This window comes from Geospiza fortis, unplaced genomic scaffold (assembly GCF_000277835.1).
Source record: "Geospiza fortis unplaced genomic scaffold, GeoFor_1.0 scaffold538, whole genome shotgun sequence".
Lineage (NCBI taxonomy): Eukaryota > Metazoa > Chordata > Aves > Passeriformes > Thraupidae > Geospiza > Geospiza fortis.
In genome coordinates, this window is record NW_005054368.1 from 1,240,258 (window position 1) to 1,264,277 (window position 24,020).

Consider the following 24,020-nt stretch of genomic DNA (forward strand, 5'->3'; position numbering starts at 1 on the left):
TGAGAATGTGAGGGTTTTGGCTCTCCAAGCTCGAGGTTTGCTTTGCCTCCGTGTTGCATCAGTTCTGCTGCCTTCCTTGGAGCTGCAGCATCTCAGGGGGGGCAGAGATGAATCCCCGGGTGATCGCAGGGTGATCGCAGCTCTGTGAGGCGATGGGAGACGGCTGAGCCCCCGGGGTGTCCCCCTGGAGCTGGGCTCCCCGGGCTGGGGGCTCGGAGCCCTGGCAGAGCAAGCCCGGGGGGTGTTTATTGGCCACGGGCAGCGTAGGGAGAGCCGAGGATGGGTTTTGAGTGGCAGCCTGTGGGATTCCCTGCGCAAGCATCTAAACCCCTCATTCCCCCTCACCACCGCCAAATGAGGAAAAGGCTCTTGCACAGCTCCAGTCGCTCATCCCGGGCAGTTTTTAGCTACTCACACAACTGCAAAGGTGTTTCTAATGCTGGTGCAACTGGTGCTTTTAACCTGCACCCTGCCAGGAGTTTTATGTGTGTTTGGTGTGGGACAGGGGATGCAAAGAGAGAAACCTGGGAGGCCTTTGACCCATGGACACAGCAGGGAACAAAGCTAAAAGGGAATGTCAGCTCCTTCCCACACTCGGCCCTGGCCAGGGGTTCACTCACAGGAGCTGGGGAACTCGGTGGGTGGCTGGGGGCGGCTGTCCTGCCAGGCCCCCTCCTGCCAAGAGCTCTTTTGTCCAGGATGGATGTTTGAGGGGCAGGTGGGACTGTGAGGGTTTGCTCCTGAGCACAGGGGAGGTGTCAGGCACTGGGTACTCCCTGGGACAGACTCTCTGCCCTGGCATGGGGGGACAGCAGGGCCTCTGTGGGACCCCCGGCCCTGGGAAGGCAGCCTGAGCTCCCCAGGGGGGTGTGGGGAGCAGCAGCTCTCCTCTAAGGCATGTTGTGGACAGGTTTCCCCGTTCCCATGGGAACTGTGCATCTCTTGGAAAAGTTTTGAAGATTGCAGGGACAAGATGGTCCAAGTGGTGACCGATGACACCCCATGGTGCCTTTGGGGCTGATGGCTTTGGAAGGGTCAGGACTGGGCTCTGGTGCTGGTGGGTGAGGATATTCTGTGACTCTGTGGACCCAGCTTGCCCAGCCCAGCCTGGCAGATGCCCCTGGCTGTGCTGGGGTGAGCACTGCCCGGTGGGTCCCGGCACATTCCCGAAGGGTGCGCCTGACCACGGGCCATTAGCTGGTCATTAGGGCAATTATCTTAATCACGGGTGTTGCCCTGCTCGGTGCAGGGTGTGCTCAGGGTCACGCAGGCCTGCTGAGAGGGGAGCAGGCTGCTTTCCATCCATCCGTCCATCCATCCATCCATCCATCCATCCATCCATCCATCCATCCATCCATCCATCCATCCATCCATATCCATCCATCCATCCATCCATCCATCCATCATCCATCCATCCATCCAGGGCTGGGGCACTGACCTGGCCTGGCAGCTCAGCCTCCCCAGGGCACTCTCTGCTCCCTCTCCATCGCAGCCTGCACAGCACTGCCTGTCCCCTGGGCAGCTGAGTTGGGGCTGGCCCGTCCCAGGGACCTCAGACACTCCAGACATGCCCTGGGAGCTGGGCCTGGAGGTGCTGTGGCAGTGTCTGCCCCTCCAGCACTGCATGAGGTTCTCTGAGCTCCCATCCCTTCCCATTTCTCTGCCACTGGCGCCTGGTTCATACAACATTGACTTTCCAGACAGGCTTTGCAAAAGAAATGAGATGTTGGTGATTGTACAGAGAGCTCAGGAGATTCCAGGGGGCACTCCCTGGAGCAAAGGGCGCTCACAATCCTTGCTTGTGGCCATGGAGAGCCTGTGGTGGGGCAGGCATTGCCCAACAGCTCTCACTGTGCTTGACCCCATCTCTGTGCTCCTCATGCTCTTCCTACTCCTTGTTGGGTTCCACATGGTCCCGACCCAGCTCTGCCAGGTGTGACAGCACCCAGCTGGGATGTGTGGCCAGGCTGTGGTTCCCCTGTGGAAGTGTGTTCAGCTCCCTGCGCAGCAGCCAGGTGGGAAGAGGCTCAGTGGGCTGGGCGCTGCAGGAATTGGTGAGCCTGGTGATGCTGATGGGCTCAGTCCCAGCACTGTCCAGCGGCTCCAGCCACAGGGAGGGCTGTGGGAATGTGCTTTCTCCACAGTCACTAATAAATCCATGCTGGCTTTTCCTGGAAGGTCACCCAGCCAGTTTGCTGGAAGGCCAGAGATCACTATGGGGCATCACCACGTGGATTTTTCCCTTTTCCCCTCTCATCAGGATGGCAGCCTGGGGTTTCTCTAACCGCTGCTCAAAAGCTGCTGCTCCAGCATGGTGTTTTCTCCCAAGGAGGTGGTTTAGGTTTCACAGGCCCCTCCCGATGGGAATTTGAGCAGGCACTAAAACTAGGGCTCCTTGTGTGCCGCTGTTATCGGCGTTATCTGCTCCGTGGGGAGCAGGAGCCGCTGCTGGGGCGGGAGGAGCCCCCGGGAGCTGCTCCAGGCAGCCCCCACCCCCTGGGCTGAGTCACAGCAGGCCCAGCGTTTGCTGCTGGGGTGACGGCAGCTGTGAGTCCCAAAAAAAGCCCCCAGCACTGATGCTTTAATGACAGGCGGATAACACAGCCCCGGGAAGACTCATTCCGTGCATAGCTCAGTGCTGTGACTAAGCTGGAGCAGCCTCAGCCTCCCCGCCTCACCCCGGCCCTGGTGTCACCAATCCTGCAGGTCCCACCGGCCCAGAGTGCCCATCTCCAGCCTGCTTCCATATTTAATGTTCCATGGCCACCTGAGTCTGTAATTAAGGATCTGCATCCCCCAGCTGTGAGCCTGGAGTGCAGAGAGGGCTGGTGTTCCCCAGCCCCCCAAACCAACCCCAGAATGGTTCCAGTGCCCTCGGCCCCTTTACTGCCTTTGGGTGCAAGTCACCCAAAAGAAAGGCAGTTTGGCTGTTAATTGTTAAAAGACAAGTGGGAAAAACATTGCCAAGGTTTTACAGCTTACTGTGCCCTTTCCCTTGGCATCCCCAGTCTCAATTTCTGGACTTTAATCTCCAACATGTCGTTTATTACTGCTGCTTTTCTTTAAACAGTAATATTTGCTAGGAAATGCAGTGGTTGCATCCCTACGGCCGCTGCTGGGGTTTATCTCCTCTCTCCTGGTGAGGAGCTGATGGATATAGATCCAGGCAGCTGTGTGACCTTTACAGTTTCACTCGAGTCTGGGGACGTGGATGTAAGATTGTTTCAAGTCATTTTGATTTTATTACAAACCAAAATACTTCACATTCAATGGCACCTCATGTCCACAGGATAATTACTCTTGGGGAACAAACAACAACCCGAACCTCAACACCTTAGCCAGGTACTGGTGCAGCTGTAGCTCAGTTAGGCTGTTCCAAGAGATCCCAAACTTGGGAGAATCCAACACCCCACCTGCTCTGGCTCCCGGCTTTCCTGTGGGACATTATTCCAGCATTACACCTTAGCAGGAAGCTGCCTGACAAACAATTCACTGTTCAATAAACACACAAGCTGCACCTGCAGAGAGCCATCTTCATCATCCAGCTGACTGCCAAATCCCAACGTTTGGTGCTGAAGCTCCTGGATCAGCTGATGGCACGGGGGCTATGTTTGAGCCGTGACTTGTGGCACCTCCTCAGGCATGTCACTGGTAATGCTGAGGGAATAAAACCCCACAAACAGGAGCTTCTTCACTCCTTTTTTGTGGGAGAACATCAGGATCCCGAGAACCTTTTTATTCCTGTTCCCAATAGCTGCAGTGGCTGTAGCTTCCAGCCTTCCCAAGGAGCAGAAGACTGAAATTGAGGGATTATATTTAACCTGACACCCCCAAATCACGGGGGGAGCAGGATCCAAGCTCCTTGGTTTGTGCAGAGCCCTCCTGCTGGGATATGTGCTAATACCACATAAAAGTAACAACTGTTGAGGAGCTTCCCTGCCATGTCCTTTCCCATCCTTTATCACAATTAAGTTAAAAAGACTGGACCACTGCAAGCTCTATTTTTACACCCTCGGGCACGTGCTGTCGCCTCTGAGAGCTGCTGCTGATTTAGGAAGGAACACGAGGAGGGAGGGACTGCATTTCTATACCCTGTACTGCAAAAAGTGTGGCTGTGTCCTTATTCTTTGTCAGCAGCAGCACAGAGGCACCGTGATGCTCTCTGCAGCCACGGGAGGTGTGAGGAATGAATGCCCATTCACGTTTAACATCAGCTTCTATGGCACATGATCCTTCCCAGCGCTGCGAGGCAGAGGAATCCTGACAACAGCAGAGTCAAAAGGAACCCAGACAAATGTCAGCATTCATGCAATTTAACAAAGCTCCCTACTTGTTTTTACAAAAAAAGAAAAAAAAGGGGAAAAAAAAAGCCCCGAAAGGTTTTAAACAAAAGGAAATGTCCTTCATTCAACACTGGTGAAATCTTTCAGTGCTGTCAAAGCGACTTCAAAGCTTTCTCCACATCTGCCTGCTCCAGCCAAGCACTGCTGCCTGTCCTCAGGCCTTTGTGATGTACCCTTCTCTGATCAGGAAGTCATAGATTTTCCTGGTTTTGTTCACATCAATCTTGATGAGGGCTCGAGCCTGCGCCAGTCTCAGGCCTCCCTGTTTGTTGCACTCGTTCACTAAAGCAGCTTTATACTCCAAATAGGCTCCAGGGACCAGCCTCACCATCTGACAGAGCTGCAAGACAAAAGGTGAAGTTAATAAACACCAACACTTGTCATGTTCTCCCATTCCCAGAGCCCTGCTGGGGGAGGAGCACGGGGAGTATTTTCCTGAGAACACTTCCAGTGTTTCCTTGCACAGGGCAGGCACACGGGAATGCTGTTTGGATCCACAGGTAGGGAGGGGAGGAGCCTGCTGGCTGCTGCATTCACAAACATTCCTGATGGAAAAATAAAGGAGGAGGATGAAAGCAAGCCCTGGGCTGGCAGGAGCACAGCTCTGAGTGTGTCCTGTGTGGGCGTTGCTCCTTCCCAAGCCCGGGAAGCACACATGCCACACTTGGAAGCCGCAACTGGGCTGGCTGGCTGGGAGCCAGGGAGGGCATCTGGCTGCTAATCCCCTGCAGACTCAGGCTCTAATACCTTCTACAAAAGCAGCTCCCCCTCCACAAGTCTGGCATGGAAGCTGTGCAGGGAAGGCATTCCGTGGTTGGAAGTCTGGTAAGGAATGGCTGTGCACAGCCCCTGAGCTGTTTGGCTGCACAGCTCCTGCTCAGCTCCCAAATTCCAGCTGCCTTCCAGGAGCATGGCATTGCTCCTGCTGGAGAAACTGTCTGTCTCCTCCCTTTAACAAGGAAATGCTTCATGCTCATTCCTCACGGATAGGAAATTGCAGAATTCCTCAGCCCTCAGACTTTCTGTCTCAGCTGACCAGGAAATCAGATTCCACACACACACTGATGTCCTGCCACCATTATTCCCGTGCTGAATGGAGCAGAAATGCCAGTTCCACCAAAGCCAGGAGCTGATTCCCAATGGTGCCAGCTCCAGCCAAGGGAAACATGCACGGAGGGGAGGCTGAGGTACAGCTGAGCTTCCTGGGCACTGCAACCCGCCTGGGGCAGCCTAAGGACACCTCAGGATTTCTATGAAGAAATAATAATCTCTTATTTCAATATTGTTCACTGAGTTAGAGGACAGGCCTGCACTGGGCTGAAAAACAACCAGCGTTCATTAAGAAAAATTAAGCCCTGTGCTTCAGCCCAGCCTCACAGAGCAGGCAGGGAGATGGACGTGGCAACAGCACCAAATAACACCCTGGTGCTGTGCTCCTTTCTCTGCTACATCAGCCACTTTGTGCTGTATGTGTAGCACAGGAGATGAACTGGAAACCCTGAATGATTTCTGTGAGAAAGGAAGAGCAGTCAGGGCCTGTGACTGAGGTGACATTCACTGCTCCCCAGGCGTGGTGTGGAGACACAGATGATGGAGATGATCCTTCCATCCTCTCCTCTCCTCACCTCCTTCTCCTTCTCGTTGAGCTTCTCAGTGCCCGGCAGGCCGGTGAGGTTCAGCGGTGGGGCACTCCTTCTGCCTGGGGATGGGGAAGGAAAAGCTCCATCAGAAAAGCCCTGTCAGAACCAGAGCATCCTGGGCTGGCTGCTCCTGGGCTCTGCCAGGGAGGCAGCCCAACGCAGCTGGAGCCAGGTGTTTACACACAGGGTTAGTCAGGGCTCAGCAGAAAGCTCTGCTGATGCCACAAAAGGTTTGGTTTTGCAATTTGAATGTTGCATGAGACTCGTGAGCTGTTGGTTTTTGGGAGGAACTGCAAGACAAAAGCTTTGTGTCAGACTGGCATCAGGCATGGCTCAGCTGGGCTGAGCCTCCTGACTGTCCCAGCTGCAGGGAGGGTGTGCCAGGTGTGCTGAAACCAGCACCTTGTAAGGATGAGGAGACTTTTTATTGCTGTGATTAAGCCAATTTCTCTCTGGCATTACTGACAGCTTCATGAGGCAGAGTTCTCTTCAAATGCCTGTAAATACCATGCAGGTATTGCAAGGCAAATGCAGTTTGGGGATTGATGTTTTTTGGTCTGTCAGGATGAACAGTTCTAAAGGAATATTTATCACAAGCTCATCTGGTGTTTATCACTTTCACTGTTGTTTCTATATTATTATATAAACAACAGTTATAAGTTATTGTTTACTTTGCTGTTACCTGGCACAGCCTAAACTTTCACAAGGGCTCTCTGCTTGCAGAAATATTTTTTTTCTAATAGCTGTTTTGGGGTTTTTTTTTTGCAACTTGCAGAGTTCAGGACAAAGTTTGGGTTATTTATTCACATCGAAAAAAGTCTCTCACCCTGTGCTGTGGGCTGCATATTTAGCACTGTTAGAGATAGGTGTCTATCCCAGGATAACTCCCCAAATTTGGCGAAGTGATGAGACCTTGGGAAATGTGCAAAAAAAATTTTGTTTTTCCCAAGGATCCTGCCCTGGCCAGGTCCTGCCCTGGCACTGGGAAGTGTCTGTGTCTCCTGGGCATCTGCAGGAACAGAAGGCATCTGGCTGGGTGTGAGGAGCTGAGCACAGGGAGCTGGGGGACTGGGGAGAAGCTGGAGTGTGAGTCTGTGGGAGGTGTAAAGGAAGTTATTTCTCAGCACTGCTCCCCCTTCCCATGGCATGGGGCCACTGTGCTAGGAGGGACATGACAGAATTCAGTTTTACTCTTTTATAAACCCAGAAAATACCACACACACACACACAAACTACATTAAATAAAACATATCAAGGCTGCAAAGTCAAGAGCTTAGAATCTAGAAGTGAAGCATTAATTTGCCCTCTTGTATATTCAGAATGATGCAGCCTTTAATTAGAGCCACGTGGCAGCTCTTCCCCAGCATCCCTGGGCAGGATGTTTGCTTAATTAGCAACTCTATGGTATTCTGTTTGGGTTTTGTTCCACATGTGATGCTGCTTGTAAACACTGTGAGCTATCACAGCTCCACAGGCAACACAACTCCCTCCATGGGACACTGGATCCTTGACTAACAAGGAAGTTCATCCCTCATTGCAGACCTTCAGCTGGAAGACACTGTCCTCCCTTCATGGACTCTGAGATACACAAAGCTGTTTTTTAATCCAAAATATCAGATCTTAGCAACCACCAAACAGGTTCAGAACAGTCTGTAGTGCCCTGACTCACTGCTTGGCATCCTGACCCAAATTTACCAGGAAGAAATGAGGAAGAACATATAAACCCAGTGTCCACCTCTGAGAGTTTGATTCAAGTGGTTTAACAGCATCCACATAAAAAACTGGGTGTAGGGACAGAGCCAAAGCCATTTTGCCTGGCAACATTTAACAACCTTGTAGTAAAACTTTATCCCAGCCTCACTCACCCCATGACCTCAACAAATGGGATGGGAATTTATTTAAGTCTTGTTCATGAGGACCTTGACTGACCCCTGAATCTGTCCTGACTGGGCACTGGAAGAAGATGGGGTCCTCTTGGTGGAAAAGCCCTTGATTTATGCTTACAGACTGTGAAAAATCTTTTGTTTCCTTCCTTGCTAATGTAGCTTTAGGATGGGTTTTGACCTCTAGTCAGAAAAATCTAGAAATTCAGCAAAAAATCCTGCAGGATATGTGAGTGGAATGACTTGCAGATTGATGTGATGTTGACTTAAGCAGTGCTTAACCATGAGGCTTGAGGACTGACACGTTGGCACTCAAGAAAAAGAGTCAGAAAAAGGCTGTCAGAGAAATATCCCTGGGTTTTGGCAGACATCATCTAACACTTACCTGTAGTTGAAGGAACTGGTACCGTGGGAGTCAGGCCAGAATCACTGCAAAGAAAGGAAATTTTCAAATTGCCTTCATGTTTTTTTAAGAATAACTGCATGTGTTGGCCCTGAAAGTGCTTCTTCCACAACTTGCAATAATTATACAATTCAACTTGCATAACCCAGGCCCTGACTAGGTGTCAACAGGATTTATAAATATTTAGTGTTCCCACATTGAAAAATATGCCTGAAACCTGTTAAAAAACCCAACAAAGAAATGTGGAGGGGCACACAATTAAAAATGCAGTGGGGATTGAGTGGGGAAATTCCAAACCATCTCCTGCACACAGGATGCACTTCCTTTACGTTTGCTCCTTAAATCCAAGTGCTCATGCAGGGTGATGACACATTAATGATGCTGCTACATCTAAAATAATCTGAAATATTTCAGGCATCAGCTGTACCCTCATTAATATCCATAAAGAGCTCATTTCCCTCTGTGACTTTATGAACAGCAGCTCAGTTCCTGAAATATAAATTTGAGAAAACTGAGGGGTTTGAGTCCCTCCTTTGCCTGCACTCAACAAGCACTATTGCTGTCACCCACCCTTCTGCCCTTCTCAACTCTGCAGGCTGCTCCCACTTTGATAAACTGGGAATGGATTCGTTACTATCAGGCAGGAAAACGTGTTGGATGCAAACTGAATCAAGAATCCCAGGAAGGTTTGGGTTGGAAGGGACCCCGAAGCTCATCGCTCCCAGGGGCAGGGACACCTCCCAGTGCAGCAGGCTGCCCCAAAGCCCCTGGCGGCTGGATGGGGCAGTGCCAGGCTGGGGCAGGCTCCCTGGGCAGTGCTTACATGTCTGCCTGGCGGCTGAGCCACTGCTGGCAGGCGCTGCTGTCCTGGATGTACTGCAGCACCTCCGAGAGCATCGTGCGCTTCAGCCGCTCCTCGTCCCGGCTCTTCTTCAGCTGCTCGTAGGTCCGGGCACCTGTGGCACACACACAGCCTGCCCTCACCGCCTGCCTCATCCCAAAACACTCCACACTGGCTTGCCCCTGCTTCAGGGGATTTGGGGAAGGTCAGGAGCCTGCCACCCCCAAAACACAAGCCTTGTCCTGCTCCAGGAGATTTTGGGAAGGTCTCTGCCCCTGGCCCAGCCTCTGCTGTTCTCCCTCGTGGTGACCACTTGGCACCAGAAGGGATCAGATTCCACCCTGCACCCTTCCCCTGTTAGTTTCAGGCCAAAACCAAACAAAAAAGGCTTCCATGATCTAATTCCAGGATAAACCAGGCCATTTTGTTACGTGGAGGTCTTAGGCCTCTCTCCAGATATCACAGGTGTCGACAGGTAGTGAAAGTGTCCCAGGATAAAGCCCTGAGACCACTGTGCCATGACACAAATATGTTTAAAAGAAGCTTTTGCAAAGTGCTGCTCAGAGCAGAGCTGAGTTAGACACTGTGATCTCCAGGCTGATGGCTCAGATCAGCTCTAAACCAGCCCAGCTGGACTGTGCATCATTGCTGAAGCCTTGCTCAGCTCCAGAGCCTCTCTGAACTAAGTGCCTTTTTATTCAACACATCCTGGATGTTGTAAAATCATCCTTCCCTTCCTTGATGGATGGGAATGGGCTGAATAATGCATCAGGTACTTACTGCAGAAATTGGTGATTCCTGCTGCTCGGTATTCCTGGAGTCTCTTTATTTCCCTGCGCAGCTCAAATTCCACTGTCGGACCCCACGAGGTGGCAGGAGGGAAAACCAAAAAAGCAAAAGTGGGTCACTGGGATGGACTGGGAACGTGGCTCTTTGTTATCTGCCTGCACAGCTCAGCTCTGAGCACACAAACCACAGCCAGGGTTACCCTCCCTCCACAGGATCTCAATATCTCTCTGTCCCCATGCTCCTTGGTCACAGATTTCAGCTGGTTTCTAGAATTTCTGTGCTCTGAAAAGGCATTTTCTCTTCATGCTTTGATAGTCCCTTTGCCATACCCTAGACAAGGCAAATAACAACAATGTGGGACTTCTAGAAGGCATTTCAATAGCTTTGAGGAACTGCTCCAGCCAGGCTCCTCATACATCAAATATTCTCTTGGAACTATGATTTTCCTAGCTGGGCCTTCCAAAATTTTTCCTCGCAGACAATTTTTTTCTTGCAGTCAGGAAGACGAAATTATGAAATGTTTCTTTTGCTCAGAGATATTTCCTGTCTGTTGCTTTCATCAACTGCCTTCCAGCACTGCTCAGTTTTACAGGGAGCAAGTTTCCTTGTGAATTTATTTCCTGCTGCTGCTCAGGAGACCTGTGGAGTGCCTGTACCTGCCAGGTTCACCTGAGGATCTGCAGCCACTACAACAACAAAACCAGGTTCCATGCAGGACTCATGACTTTGCAGGATCATGCTTTTGGTATTTCACACTGGGTGTCCTGAAAACACGGGCACAACTTGGTAAATGCTTTATTCTTTCTAATGAGCAACAACTGTCCCAGTTTAAGTCACAGAATGAAGCAGGATGTGGTGACTGGGACTGGAATCTGCCTAAATGCAGGCTATGGGATGATTCAGGGATGGAACAATGCCTCTCCCCTAAGGTAAGGACATAATGACCACTGCACTATGTAATTATGTGACATTAAGTACTTTAACGTGTGTCTTTCAAAGAATTCACTTTGCTGCCAGCTCCCAATCTCTCCACACAGACATAATATGGGGATTTTATTCTTCCCCTGATACAGAGTCCCAGTAAATAAACAGAGCTCTTCAGATAAAAAAATATTACCTCTGCCACATGACCAGAATGTTCAGTCAGCTGCAAACTCAAACAAAGAGCTCGGACACAGTTTAGTGGAAAAACCCCACTGGCTGCTCATTCAATACATCAAACCACAGATGCATTTGTTTTCCTGAGGTGGTTAGAAGGGGGAGGAGGAGGAGCAGGAGCACCTCCTGCCCCAGGACAGGGCTGTGTGGGGAGCAGGGCTGCAGCCCCTCCCGACTCACGCGCGTGGCTCTCGATGAACTTGTCGTGCTCCAGGGGCCCCAGGATCCGGGCAAACCTCCTCATGGTCTCGTACAGCTCCTGCACCTCCTTGGGGTAACGCCTTTCCAGCACTGCAGGGACAAAGTGCCACATGTCACCAGCCCTGCTGCCAGGGGAAAACACCTCTGGGGGGGCTGCTGTGAGCCCCAGCCTGGGATTGACTAAAAATCCACATTTTGGCCTTTTTGGTGCCACAGCTACAAACTGCTGAGTAAAAAGCAACACAAGTTACAGCCCTTAAAGTCCTTAAGGCATAAAGGGTGATATTTAAATGTTGCTCAGTCATTTCTCACAAGAGTGAGGTGCACTTAGGCCTGGGTTTCACCTTCCCCCTTTTCCCCACTCAGCAGAGCCCAAAGTGCTTCTGAAGAGCAATTCTGAGGCAAGAACTAAAACACTGGGCTGGGAGTAGTTAGAAGCAGACAGCTGGAAACAGCTGGGGCAGGAAATCTGCTGGAATTTAGAACATCTGAATATGTTCCAGTATGAACAAACCACACTGGTGACCTGGAAGTGGTGAATGTGTGAAGTTTTGCCACTTTGAAGTCAAGTAGTTACACCTGATACTCACTCTGAAATTTTCTGAGGTTGATCAGGCCATGATCTCTTATAATTCTGGAAATGAAAGAAAATTATATTAATAAAGGCCATTACTCCTGCATTGCCTCACAAACACAAAGGCTTCAGAAGAAACTTTGATTTAGACCATCAGAGGAGTCTAAAACTAAACATGAATGAAATTTCCATAAGCCCTGGGCTGGCTGGAATGGAAACATGATGCAGTGTGTCTTTAATCAGGGTAAATTCTGGACAGTGGTGTGCATTAGCACTGGGCACAAAGGGAGCTGCAATCACTTTAAAGGCTGGAAATTGCTTCTTTAGGCACACATTTCACATCTACAGCATCTTATAACTTGTCCTTCCAAAATCAGAGGTAATGAATGTCTCATGAACATCATTTCCAGCCTCAGAGAGAGACAAACTTCCCTCTGCTAAAGCACAGGGTAGAGCTGGACTGTAAATGCCACCACTGGCACAGGAGAAAGGCATTTTTCCATGGCAGCCTGGGTTTCAGGGAGGTGATGGAGGTAACTCTGGGCTTGAGCTGCTCCTGCTGGGATCAGGGAAGGAGCAGAGGGAAAGCAGGTGCCTGACAAATCCCTTTGTCACCGGGGTGAGCAGTGCCACGTGCTCATTGCTCTGTGCTGACTCCGCTTTGGAAAATAAAATACCACAGAGCTGGGCTGGCAAGGGCAGCCCAGGACCTGCTCTGTACAATCCATGACATTTCCTCTGCTGTGCACAAAACCTTCCTGTCCCGTGCAGAGTCACCTTTCTGACAGTGGCATCTGTGACTTCTGTGTCACTTTCCAGATTCCTGTCCCATCCTGCTGTTGAAACTTCACAAAACCTGACACTCCATAACCACAAGAGTTATGGAGAGCCCTGCAGCACTTTCCTTCAGTATGACAAGATTGATCATCGTGAAAAATTGCACCACATAAATACTTTTTATTTATGAATTATAAAGAACCAGGTCAATCCTTGCTGTCACTCAGCAGAACTGTGGAGTTTTATGAGAAGGACTGGAGCAGCCTCACTTCAAACCACTAATCCTTCCAGTATGGAGTAATCCAGCAAGACATAATTTTAAATATTGAACAAAGTACTTCAAAGTTGTAATAAAACTTAATTTAATTAATAGATTGAGTCATTCTAGAACACTGTCAAATGAGTTGAATAAATTATTCAAGCCCACGTCAGCAATTGAGTTATATCTTCAGTGTGGAAAACTAACTTAGGGACCACTAGGATTTAAAAATAACGATGCAAATATTTCTGGGGGAAAAGTGGGGGTCCAGCAATCAGTCACAGTCTGGCAGGATTTTTTTGCAGCAGGAAATTCATGATGTGTAATCCATCAGCATTGCACAGGGAAGGGAACACACAGCGACTGCTTCAAAACTCACTTTTTCCGTCTCTGTCTCTCCTTTAACCTGGAATGATAGATATCTACAACTGCAATCTTCAGAGCTGCAAAACACAAAGATTAAAGAATTCATAAGCAATCACTGCAGGAGGCTGAATTTCAAGCTTTTATGTTCACATTAGGCTGAAATGGTTTAAAAATCCTGAGGCAATTTTACAGGGGCGTCAGCTCAGTGCAGCCCTTGCTACCTGGGGAAGGTTTCCTTTGCTTCCTCCTGCCAAATTCATCACTGTAAATACACTCATGTCAACATGAAGCTGGGCAGGCCCTGGGAACTCCTCTCCTCCTCCTTCTTGGACTGTTCTGCTATCTGCAAATATTTGTTCCCTCATCCATGCAATAGCCAAGTGTTCCTTCTCCTGAGGTGTCATCTTTGGGCAAAGGTGTTTGCCCAGAACAGGGAACCCCAAAAAGCAGACACAGCTCTCACTGTGGGCACTCAAAGCAGCCTTTGCTGCAGTTGTTAAAGACATCTGGAAGATTCCAGCTTGTTAACTTCCAAACTTACCTGTCTGCCAGGAGAACAAAGCATACTTCAGGACAATGTGAAGAAGCCCAGGAAAAAGCCATGCTCATTAGGAATCACATCCTTCCCCAAATCAAACCTGCCTGAGCCACTCACACAGCCTGCAGCTCCTTTTTCCTGCAGCCATTAGCTTAATAAACTTTTTTTGGGGTAAATTCTTGAAAGACAAGATAAAGAGACACCTATCACCTTCCCTTCCCTTGCTCTGTTGGATAACACACAAATTCTAGGTCATTAAACGAGTTAGACGTGGCTGATTTTTAATGGTTTTAAAAAAATTTATGTTAATAATTTCCATGTGCTCTCAGAAGGAAGAGGCTCAAGGTTTGGCAGTGGTTTGGAGGCTGGGACACAACAACCAGATTTTGGGAAAAGGGGAACTGGGGTGGCCCAAGGGGGGCAGAACCCAGGATCCATTTCTCTCAGCAGTTACACAAAAAGAGCAAAACTGATAGTGGCAGTTTATTGATTGTACTCTCAGATTAATAATTAATAATGCAATTAAGAAGTGTGGTTCTGTGTCTATCTTAAATATGTATGTAGGTGTAAACACCAGGAAGCCCCAGCCTCTGGGAAATGCATCCCTGCATCCCTCTGGGTAATCAAATTTCATAGAAACAGGGACAAAGCCCAGAGGCTGTGGGGATTCAGGAGCTTGATCCAACAACAAACCCTTCAGTTTGTCCCAAATTGCTCTGACATTAATCTAAGAGTAAAGGATTCTGTATGAGCTAGGAGGAGTGCTGCAATATTCCTCCTTGTTTTTCCAAATTTCTTGCATTTTCCAGCATCATTGTGTATTTTCACAGGGAGGGATTTAAGTTTCCTAATTTAAGAACAAGCAGAGACAGCAAATTCTCCTTCGTGCTAAAATGTGGGGACGAGAAATTGGGAATGCAGCAAGTGAAACATGAATGAAATCCATTAGGAAGGGCTGGAATTGGAGCCAATTTACAGAAAATATTTTTGTAGTTTTGAAACCCTCTGCAAGCTCAGCCAACTTGTTATTTTCTGGGGTTTGTGTGGGCAGAACCTAATAAGTACATGCAGAAACTGCACTGGAGAACCTCTATAAATATCACAAGTAATTATGCACCTCTAACCATGGAGTTTTGATGCTTTCACCTGGGTGCACAATATTCTAAAGAAATGATGATCAGCTGGGGAGAGGAAGGAACAAATGAAGGGAAAAAATGGAGTTTCTGCTCCCAGAGAAATGAGTATTTCTGCCACAAGCCCTTCTGGAGGGGCTTTTGTTTTTAACAGGCAGACTCAGGCAGGACAGGCATTACCAAGTGTGGAATGCATGAATAACTCTGAGTGCTCCAGTGCCCCTCAGAGCATGGAAATGAGACAGGAGATGCTGGGGGAATGGCAATGATCTGCCTGTGCCTCTCCCATGGGTTCTGCAGGGAGGCAGCTGTTTGTGCTGCTGCTGTGAGATAATGCAAGCTGACCCCGTGCTCAGCGTCCACTCTGGCCTCTGATAAAGCTCTGATAAGGCTCTGAAGGCCCCACTGATAGGCAGCAATTCAAGGCTCCTTCCTCCATTCAAAAAAAAACCTAAAAAATCCAAATATTTTGGTTTCTCCAGAGTGTGCCCAAAACAGTTTCTTTGCTTCACTTGGTGTGCAGGAAAGTTTGTGGAACACTCATGAGTGAGAGCTTTGTTCCATGGAGAGAACCTGCCTTGGCAGGAGAGGCCCAGATAATGGGGAGAATGCAAACTAACCCCAGCAGCAGCCTGTGGGACTGGGCTGGGGAGGAGCTGAAGGGCTGCAGCCCAAATTCAGGCACCCTGGAGCACAGCAGGACCGTGGCAAGCAGTGAAATCTGCCTCTGGAGCGTGGCAGAGCTTGCACAGCACAGCAAACACTGTCAGGAAGGACATGGAGCTTGCAGCTTAACTCCACATTTCCCTGCCAGTCGCAGCCCATTTCCACTCACTTCTAAATCAGCAATCACTTTGCAGTGTTAGAAGTGAAAAATCATTTACATGAGAAGGGGGGGAGGGAAAAAAGCTGGGAAAAAGATAAATTACCAACGTTCTAATTCAGCCTGATGAAAACTTGTAGTTCATGAAATATTCAAGCACTGTGGGCTGAGTTAGGCTTGTAACTGGTTGGTGCTTTTGATCTGTCCATTATGTTTTTGTGTAACTGCAATATGTATTTGCATGCCCTTACTGTACTGCCAGCACTGAACAAAAGAGAGCAGTTCCAGAATTGAACTGAGATGGGAGAGATTTCATACAAATTTTTGCCACCTCACTAATACCAAGAAGTGGCAGAATGATGTCTGTGACCTCCTGTGAGGTGGGGAGAGCTGCTACAGGTACAGGTTCTGTGATCCTCACAAAAGCTGCCTGGGAGCCTTCCCACCTTGTAATAAATAGCATTTTCTTGTGGGAATACCAAGAACTTGTTTAGAGTGACACAGGGAAATCTGACAGATAAAATACATGAGGTAAAGCTTTAAATATAAATATCACATAAAAGATATACATCAGAAAATACATCAAGCAGCTCAGATCCAGAACTTCTTAAAAAATAATTTTTACAAAATATTACAGAAAGCAGTGTGGGAGAAAGGGAAGAAAGGGAAATTCCACTGCAGTGGAAGCACAAATATTCCTGTGGGATGTGCAGCACTGAGCGCTGGTGCACCCAGAGAAGGAAAGAGAGACCACAGGAATTGTACTGGGGTGTCCCAGGGCCCAGCCTGAGCGACATTGCAGAAAATGCAATATAAAAGTCATTTTCAAAAGTTAATCTTGAGCCCAGTGAGGTTTAACAGGAAAACAAACTGAGGATTTTCCTCCCCACCTGAGCCTTGGCTGTGAGGCCTCGTTTGGGGGGGTTATGAAGTGTTCAACCCCTGTTGAACACATTTTTGTCCCATTTTTGTCCCATTTTTCACTTTCACCCAGGCTGTCTCACAGCCCGCTCTGCCCATCCCCAAGCTCAAATCTCCTTAAGCCACCCCTGCTCTCAGAGCCCCGTGCTGAGCATTTCCAGCCCGCTGGGCTCCTGCAGCTGGGCTGCAAAATTCTCCCAGGCAAAGTGGGCAGCTCCAAACCTGCAGCACAGCGAGCATGTGGCTCCTGCCTTTTGTTGTATTAAACAGCAGGAGCGAAAGATCTCACTCCAAATTCTTTAGAAAAGCACTCCTGCTCTCCCCAAGGAAAGGAAAGAAGCTGGCTGGACCCTGGGGCTCATTTCTGCCAGGTTTTCCCTCTGACATGGGCACATCTGGGACAGCTGTGGGGAGGCAATGCCAGAGTTCCTGGGCTAAGAGACCCAAAGTGCAGCTGGCCACGCTCCACAAGCTCTGCCAGGCACTTTGCACACTGCAGATCCCTGCCATCCCTTCCCAAACACTGGAGACAACTGAAGGGTGGAGCAGAGAACACCCAATGAAATTACCGAGCTAAAATATTGGACTGACGGGGGGAAGTATTTTTTCACACAACACGTAATTAAATTGTGAACTCCTAATTGGATTGTGGAAGTCCCTGGCGCAGGATGTGCAGGAGCACAGGCAGATCCAGCTCCAGCAGGGGTTAGCAGGGCTCCTGCAGGATGGGGGCTGGCAGGAGGGCAGTGCAAGGGAGTGCTGCAGAGCCCCCTTGTCTGAACGTGGGTCTGTAGGAGATTATTTTGCTTTTTCAGCTCACCAGCACCCAGCATAGGATGAAACAGCAGAGAGCTGGCAGGAGGAGTCCCTGCCACGGCCTCAAGCCAGTTTCCCCTCAATAGAAGCTGAAAGGGGAGAGGCTGACACAGGACTCAGGAGCTGCCCTGAGCCAGGGCAGTTTGCATTCCTAAAGCTCCTGCGTGCACTGCTCAACTTCAAACTGGCTTTTTTAACTTTGCCAAGCCTGTCTGTACGTAACAGGGATTTGTCTGGCTCCAAGGGATGCAAAGGCTTTAGCTCAGAACTGCCTGACACAGATGGCAGAATTCTGAGGCATAAACACAGGACTCCTAAACCCTGGGTGTACTTACAAACGTGGGGAGAAGCAGGATCTTCTCTCTGTGGATTAAAATGTCACTTCAATAATTCCTGTTATTGCATGTGATTAAGGCAGCATGCTCACAGAAACTCAGAGCAGGAACTGGGCTCATCAAATCATCTCCACAATAAAAGGAAGTTGTCACACACAGCTGATGCTGCTCTAACTCAGGGCATGCTGAACATATGAGAAATCACAGCTTTGAGTCCAACACTTTTAATGTGTTTCACATACACTGCACACCTCCTTGCTGCCTGCATTAACACCCACCCTGATGGATTTAATGCATTAAAAACCCAAACATGAAACCCCATACATTAAAAGTGTATGTTCCCTTTTGAAGTGTGTGCAGAAAGAAATGAAAGGCTGCACAGGCATCTGAAGCAGTTTTCAGCCTGGGTACAAAAATATGGCACTTACCATGCAAAATGTCTGAATCATCTTCTACAAAATCAATATCTCTCAAATCCCACTCAGCATAGTTGTCAAACTCCTGTGCAGAGGTGATTAATACAGGGTCACTAACGAGCACTGGAACATTGCCCCAGGTTTCAGAGCATGCAGGAGGACTGGGACAGAGATGTTCACTCAGACATGGGGCACAGGGACAGAGATGTTCACCCAGACATGGGGCACAGGGACAGAGATGTTCACTCAGACCCAGGGCACGAGGCTCCATCCTGAGCAGCAAACAGCCCAGGGCAGCTTTGCCTGGGGGAAATGTGTGTAAATGCCCCCCCATGGCTGCAGCTGGAGCAGGATGTTGTGACAGGACACTGGGAATTAGCCAGCTCATGGGATGGAAATCAGGATGTCCTGAGCTGGAAGGGACTCACAAACATCCCCAAGTCCAGCTCCTGGCCTGGCTCAGGACACCCCCATGTGCCTGAGAGCCCTGGCTGGGATTTTTGGGGTGCTGATTCTGCTCAGAGACCCAAACCCAAGGCCCTGTGGGGCTGAAATCGTTCCTCCATGGACAGGAGCAGGAACTGGGGCCTTTTCCATGCCCAAAGCATAGAAAGCAATGCAGATCTCCCAGGTGATGTCTGGAGCAGGGTGTGTGCTCCCCTCAGGCAGGTGCCAGTGCTGGAGCTGATCCTTTGGCCCAGCAGCCAATTCCCAGCGCCCAGCAGGGCCACCCTGGCTGGACAGCTGGACAGATGGACAGCTGGACATCTGGTGGCAGCAGCAGGTCCTGCAGCCTCTGCTCCTGCCCTGCCTCTGCAGGCCACCAGCGCCACCTCGGGCACCGAAGGCCTCATTAACCCAGGGCTTTAATCACCAACATCTCACCTTGGGAGGGAGGATCAGAGAGCAGCTCCCTGCTCCTCAAACCACACCACAGGGCCGAGAGCCTCCCTCACCCTGTGCCCTCCTCTGCTGCTTCTACACGAACAGCAAGGACAGGCAGGGCCCAACAGGGCTGTGCGAGCTGAGCCTGCGCCCAGCAGCAAATGCAAAATGATGAGAGGATAAAATAAATGTAAAATTAAATGGGAGGAGAGTGTTTCTTACCTCAACAAAGTCAGCTCTGGCTGGCATGTAGCCAGCCATGTCCCTGGAGAGCAGGGAGTCAAAGGTGGGCCGTGGGGGATCATCAGCAGCTGCAAAAAACAAAGGTTTCCAGCTGTTGAGTGGGGCTTGAGATCTGCTTTTAAGGATCTGTAAATAGGTGTTTATTTTGCAGGAAAAGTGGGAATAATTAGCGGAAGAAAAATACCCTGATTGGGTTTTTATTCAGTGTTGTAGTCAGGAAAGACAGAGTTCATCCAGAGAAAAATGCAGCAATCTGAGATCTTCGTAGTATTCTCAAGAGTGAAACACAAATTCAAGGTAATAAACAGGTAATAAAATGTAAACTTTGCATTTTGGAGCTCAGCATCCCCCTGTAAAGCTCAGCAGACCCCTGGGGCTCAGCGTGCAGGCTCCTTTAGTTAATAGCAGCAGGAGTGTTAAATCTGCCTCCTTCTGGGGGCCATTGGCAGGGCTGCCATGAAAGGCAGAGAACTCCCAGTTCTACAGCCCTGCCCAGCTGAGGAGCTCGGTGCTTTACAGACAATAACAGTCTGGGGCTCACCAGGCAGGAGCTGAGCTTTGTGTGTCCCACGGCACTGATAAAGCAGGCTGAGGCACAGGGAGTTTGTCTTGGCCCAGAGCACATAAAAATATCAATAACAGCCAGGGACAGAGCCAGAATTGCCCAGTTCCTACTGTTCAGCTCTAACCACTTCACTGGGAAATGTAAAGCTGCAGACAGGCAGCAAGTGCCTGGCCCAGGGAGGCTGGGGAGCTCTGGAATGAGCAGCTGCCAGACTGGGGGAATGCTAAAGATGTGAAATGCAAGGAAAACTGAGAATTTGTGAACTTGCTGCAGACTTTTTTAACAGGCAGCTTTCAAGGGAGAGGTGTGAAATCAGCATAGCTGAAAGGAGTGATTTTCTGACAAATTAAATCAGCACTCAGGCCTGGGACAGGGTGTGTGCACAGAAATGTGCACAGGAGCAGAGGGAATGCTGCAAGGCAGAAATCCCTGCTCAGCTCCCTTTGCTGGGCAGGGTGAGAAGCACAGTGGGATCTCAACTGAGGGACACACCTGAAGGAGCTTTGGGGTGGGATAAAACATCCAAAACTTCTGCTGGGGGGATTTCTGTGTGCTCTGGCTGTGGAGGAACTTCTGCTTGTGAGACCCTGATGTTTGTGTCAGCTCCTGTTTCCTGCCTTGTGTGTCTGGTACACCCAGGAATCCATGCAGTGTGAAGGGAACCCAGCTGCTGACACCCCCAGAGCAGCTCTCAGCCCAGGTTATCCCCTGGCAATGAGGGCACACGGGATCTGGGGTACTCACAGTGGAAGGGAATGGCTGTCTCGTGGTGCTGAGCCTCCTCTGCCTGCCTCAGCTTCAGCAGCGTGGAGGCAAACAGGGGGTTGTTGATGAAGTGTTTCATGTAGTGCTTCTCACACTCCTCCTTGGATTTGGTGCACATCTGGCTGGCCACGTCCTGCCTGGAGTGGGGAGAGGGGGAGGCATCGTGTGAACAACACAGAAATGTTGTTTTGTTTTTTTTTTTTTAATTTCTCCAGTGAGAAAAGGTGATTTAGGACCAGAGATTGGTTGTGTGCAGAGAACTGGCCTGTGATGGTGTCTGAACTCACACTCTCAGCACCAACACTCACATGTTGGTGCCAGGGAATGTTTTTGGGTGCCCATGAACAATGCAATTCACTGTTTTCATATGAGAAACCCTCTGGCTAATGGAATGTGCCACGTCTTTAACAGGCTTGAAATTTACTGATGTTATTGGAGAGCTTTTTACACATTTTACTGACTGCAGGTAATGGCAAACTCTGTAACCAGCTGTCAATCCTATTTCTGACAGCAACGTGCACCTCAGAGCTCTCAGCTCTGCTTCTGTGAATTCTGGGGTTCTGAATAATAACTATTTTTAATAAAGGAGGAGACAGGCAACTCATGAAAGCAGGATCTGATACTCCAGGCCTCCTTTAGCTGCTGAATTAGTGCCTCACCCACAATAAGTCACTGAACAATGTGCACTGATGAACTCCACAGTGAGATCCAGGGAAAAGAAAGGAAAAACTGCCCATCAGTGGCTGAGATTGGCTGAAGCACAGAACTCTCACCAGTTCCCAAATCCACAGTCCATCACAGCTTCCAGGAGAGACATCTCCTCCTGAGCTGTCCAGTTGGGGTCCAGCACAGGGAAATCAGATGTCTGGGGAAGAAAAAAGAACAAACTGTGATCCTGTGTTCCAACCCACCTCAGAAAGGGCAAAGAAGTTCTGAACCACAGTGTGACACAGACAGAGATAATTCTGGCTGCTTTAAACTTCCACAAAACCTGATTGAATAATTATTGGATTACTCAGGGCATCAACCACAGCAAATCCTGGAACATGTTGTGTCTCCCAGCTGTAATTGCACAATGTTGTACCATGAAACACAGAAAAATTACTGGAGACTTTGAGAATTATTAATTTGGAGGAAGAAGAAACAGCCTAGAGAAACAGAAGCCAATGTGCCTGGTTAAGGGACTGTCAGTCCAGTGGGGTGCATTGTGCACAACAAAAAGATGCAGCTGGAAATGACTCCACTACTCCACTCTGTTCCAGGTGGGTATTTTTCTTTTTTTAATAGTTTAAAACCTCTGAATCAAAGGATTGCATCTTCTTTCAGTGCAATACGAGTAAGCAAGGGTCCCTCACCCCTGGGGAGCTGTGAGAGCCCAGACTGAGCAGGTGCTATCCAAAAGGAATATTTACCATTATCTCATAAGTGTGATCACTTTGGTGCTTCTTGTACTCAAATCCTCGGGTGAAACACTGCAGAACAAAAGACCAGAACCGTGTTACTTCTGCCCTGAAAACATTTTCACTGGTCCCTTTTTTCAACTCCCATGCTCTGCCCACCTAGCCACGTCTCAATGCTCCCCTTTGTCACTCCCCTGTCCCTGCAGAGAGCAGGGATGGCAGTGACAGCCCGTGGTGGCCCTGGTGGCTCTGGCAGGGCAGTGGGAGCTGCTGGCACTCACCTGCAGGCACAGCAGGAAGGGAGGGGGCCCACACTCAGCACACTTCACGTAGGGCTCCGTCAGGTACGAGGAGCAGCCCCGGCACGGGGGCTTGTCAAAAGGGTCACCTGGCAAAAGCAGAGGGAACCTCCTGTCACACCAGCACTGTCACACAAGCAAGCACAGCCCCTCAATCCCCCTGGGCCCAGCCCCTGCAGCTGAGGGGTCCTGTGGGCCCAGATTCTATGGGTTTTAAATGAACTCAATTGTGCAACAAAATTAATAGGAGTGTCAGGTTATAATGGCTTCAAACTCAAAGAGAGCAGGGGTAGATTGGAGAATTGGGAAGAAATCCTTCCCTGGGAGGGTGGGGAGGCCCTGGCACAGCTGTGGCTGCCCCTGGATCCCTGGCAGTGTCCAAGGCCAGGCTGGATGGAGCTTGGAGCAGCAGGGACAGTGGCAGGTGTCCCTGCCCATGGCAGGGGGTGGAATGGGATGGGCTTTAAGGTTCCTTCCAACCCAAACCAGTCTGTGGCTCTGTGATCCTGATTTTTCCCAAGGAAATGGATTTGAACCAGCTCAATTATAAGGAGAGAAGAATCAGACAAAACTCACACTGAATCATTTGTGCGAGCACTAAAGCACGTCCCCAAAGTGCCACATTCACTCATTTTTTGAGCACTTTCAGGGATGGTGACTCCAAAATCCCACTGCTCCAAGAAATCCCGGCACCATCAGGTTTTTCCTGAGCAGATTTACGTGATGGCACTTACTGCTGAAGGAGGCCAGGCGCTCCATCCCTGCCCTGGTGCTGGCTGTGCTCCCTGGGGTGAACCTGGCTGGCACAAGCACCCACAGCGTGAGCCTGGTCCCAAACTGTGGATCCCAAAGGGAATTCTGCCTCCCCACAGCGCTCGTGGTGTGATCCTCCCGGGAAGCCCTGAGCAGCAGGCAGAAGGGCTTCAGCAGCCTTCAGGCCCCATCCACAGGGATCAGAGTCCCCTCTCTGGCTGTGGGGAGAAATCCAGCATGGACCTGTGAATTGATGGGGGTGCAACCCCAAAGTGAGGGTTCAGGGGAATGGATGTGTGAGAGTTATGCAAGGAAGTGCTCTGCACCTCTCAGAAGCACTTCCCATATCCCACTGCCCCTATCCCAGTTCTCAATCCCCCATATCCCAATCCCCACTCCCCACATCCCACTCTCCCATACCCCAATCCCCGCTCAGCCATATTCCAATCCCAACTCCCCATATCCCAGTCCCCGCTCCCCCACATCCCAACTCCCATTCCCCATATCTCAATTTCCACTCCCCATATCCCAGTTCCCACTCCCATAACCCCATGCCCATATTCCCACATTCCCATATCCCCATCCCCATATCCCCATATGCCCATATTCCCATATCCCCATCCCCATATTCCCATATCCCCATATCCCCATACCCCCATATCCCCATATCCATATCCCCACATCCCCATATCCCCATATCCCCATATCCCCATATCCCCATATCCCCATATCCCCATATCCCCATATCCCCATATCCCCATCCCCATATCCCCATATCCCCATATCCCCATCCCCATATCCCCATATCCCCATATCCCCATCCCCATTCCCCATATCCCCATATCCCCATATCCCCATCCCCATATCCCCATATCCCCATATCCCCATCCCCAT

General features: G+C 49.8%; 1 protein-coding gene across 1 annotated transcript; it reads right to left on the reverse strand.

The window, feature by feature from the left end:
* Positions 1-3,219: 3,219 nt before the first annotated feature.
* Positions 3,220-23,365, reverse strand: TADA2A (transcriptional adaptor 2A). The gene is made up of 15 exons (XM_005424386.2): positions 23,108-23,365; positions 22,356-22,462; positions 22,087-22,146; positions 21,448-21,539; positions 20,654-20,811; positions 19,324-19,412; positions 18,229-18,301; positions 13,248-13,311; positions 11,849-11,892; positions 11,238-11,348; positions 9,891-9,962; positions 9,093-9,225; positions 8,252-8,295; positions 5,969-6,042; positions 3,220-4,683 (listed from the first exon to the last, which is right to left on the reverse strand). Exons 1-15 carry the CDS (start codon positions 23,130-23,132, stop codon positions 4,498-4,500), a joined length of 1,332 nt encoding a protein of 443 aa, XP_005424443.1. The 5' UTR covers positions 23,133-23,365; the 3' UTR covers positions 3,220-4,497.
* Positions 23,366-24,020: the final 655 nt, after the last annotated feature.

What these genes read in the sequence shown, in the direction of transcription:
- TADA2A (XM_005424386.2), bottom strand. Translation starts at nt 23,132, where the DNA reads ATGGAGCGCCTGGCCTCCTTCAGCA. An exon ending in CCTTCCTGCTGTGCCTGCAG is followed by an intron (nt 22,147 to 22,355) that starts GTGAGTGCCAGC and finishes TTTGTTCTGCAG; the next exon opens with TGTTTCACCCGAGGATTTGA. An exon ending in CCAGAGCTGACTTTGTTGAG is followed by an intron (nt 18,302 to 19,323) that starts GTAAGAAACACT and finishes ACCTCTGCACAG; the next exon opens with GAGTTTGACAACTATGCTGA.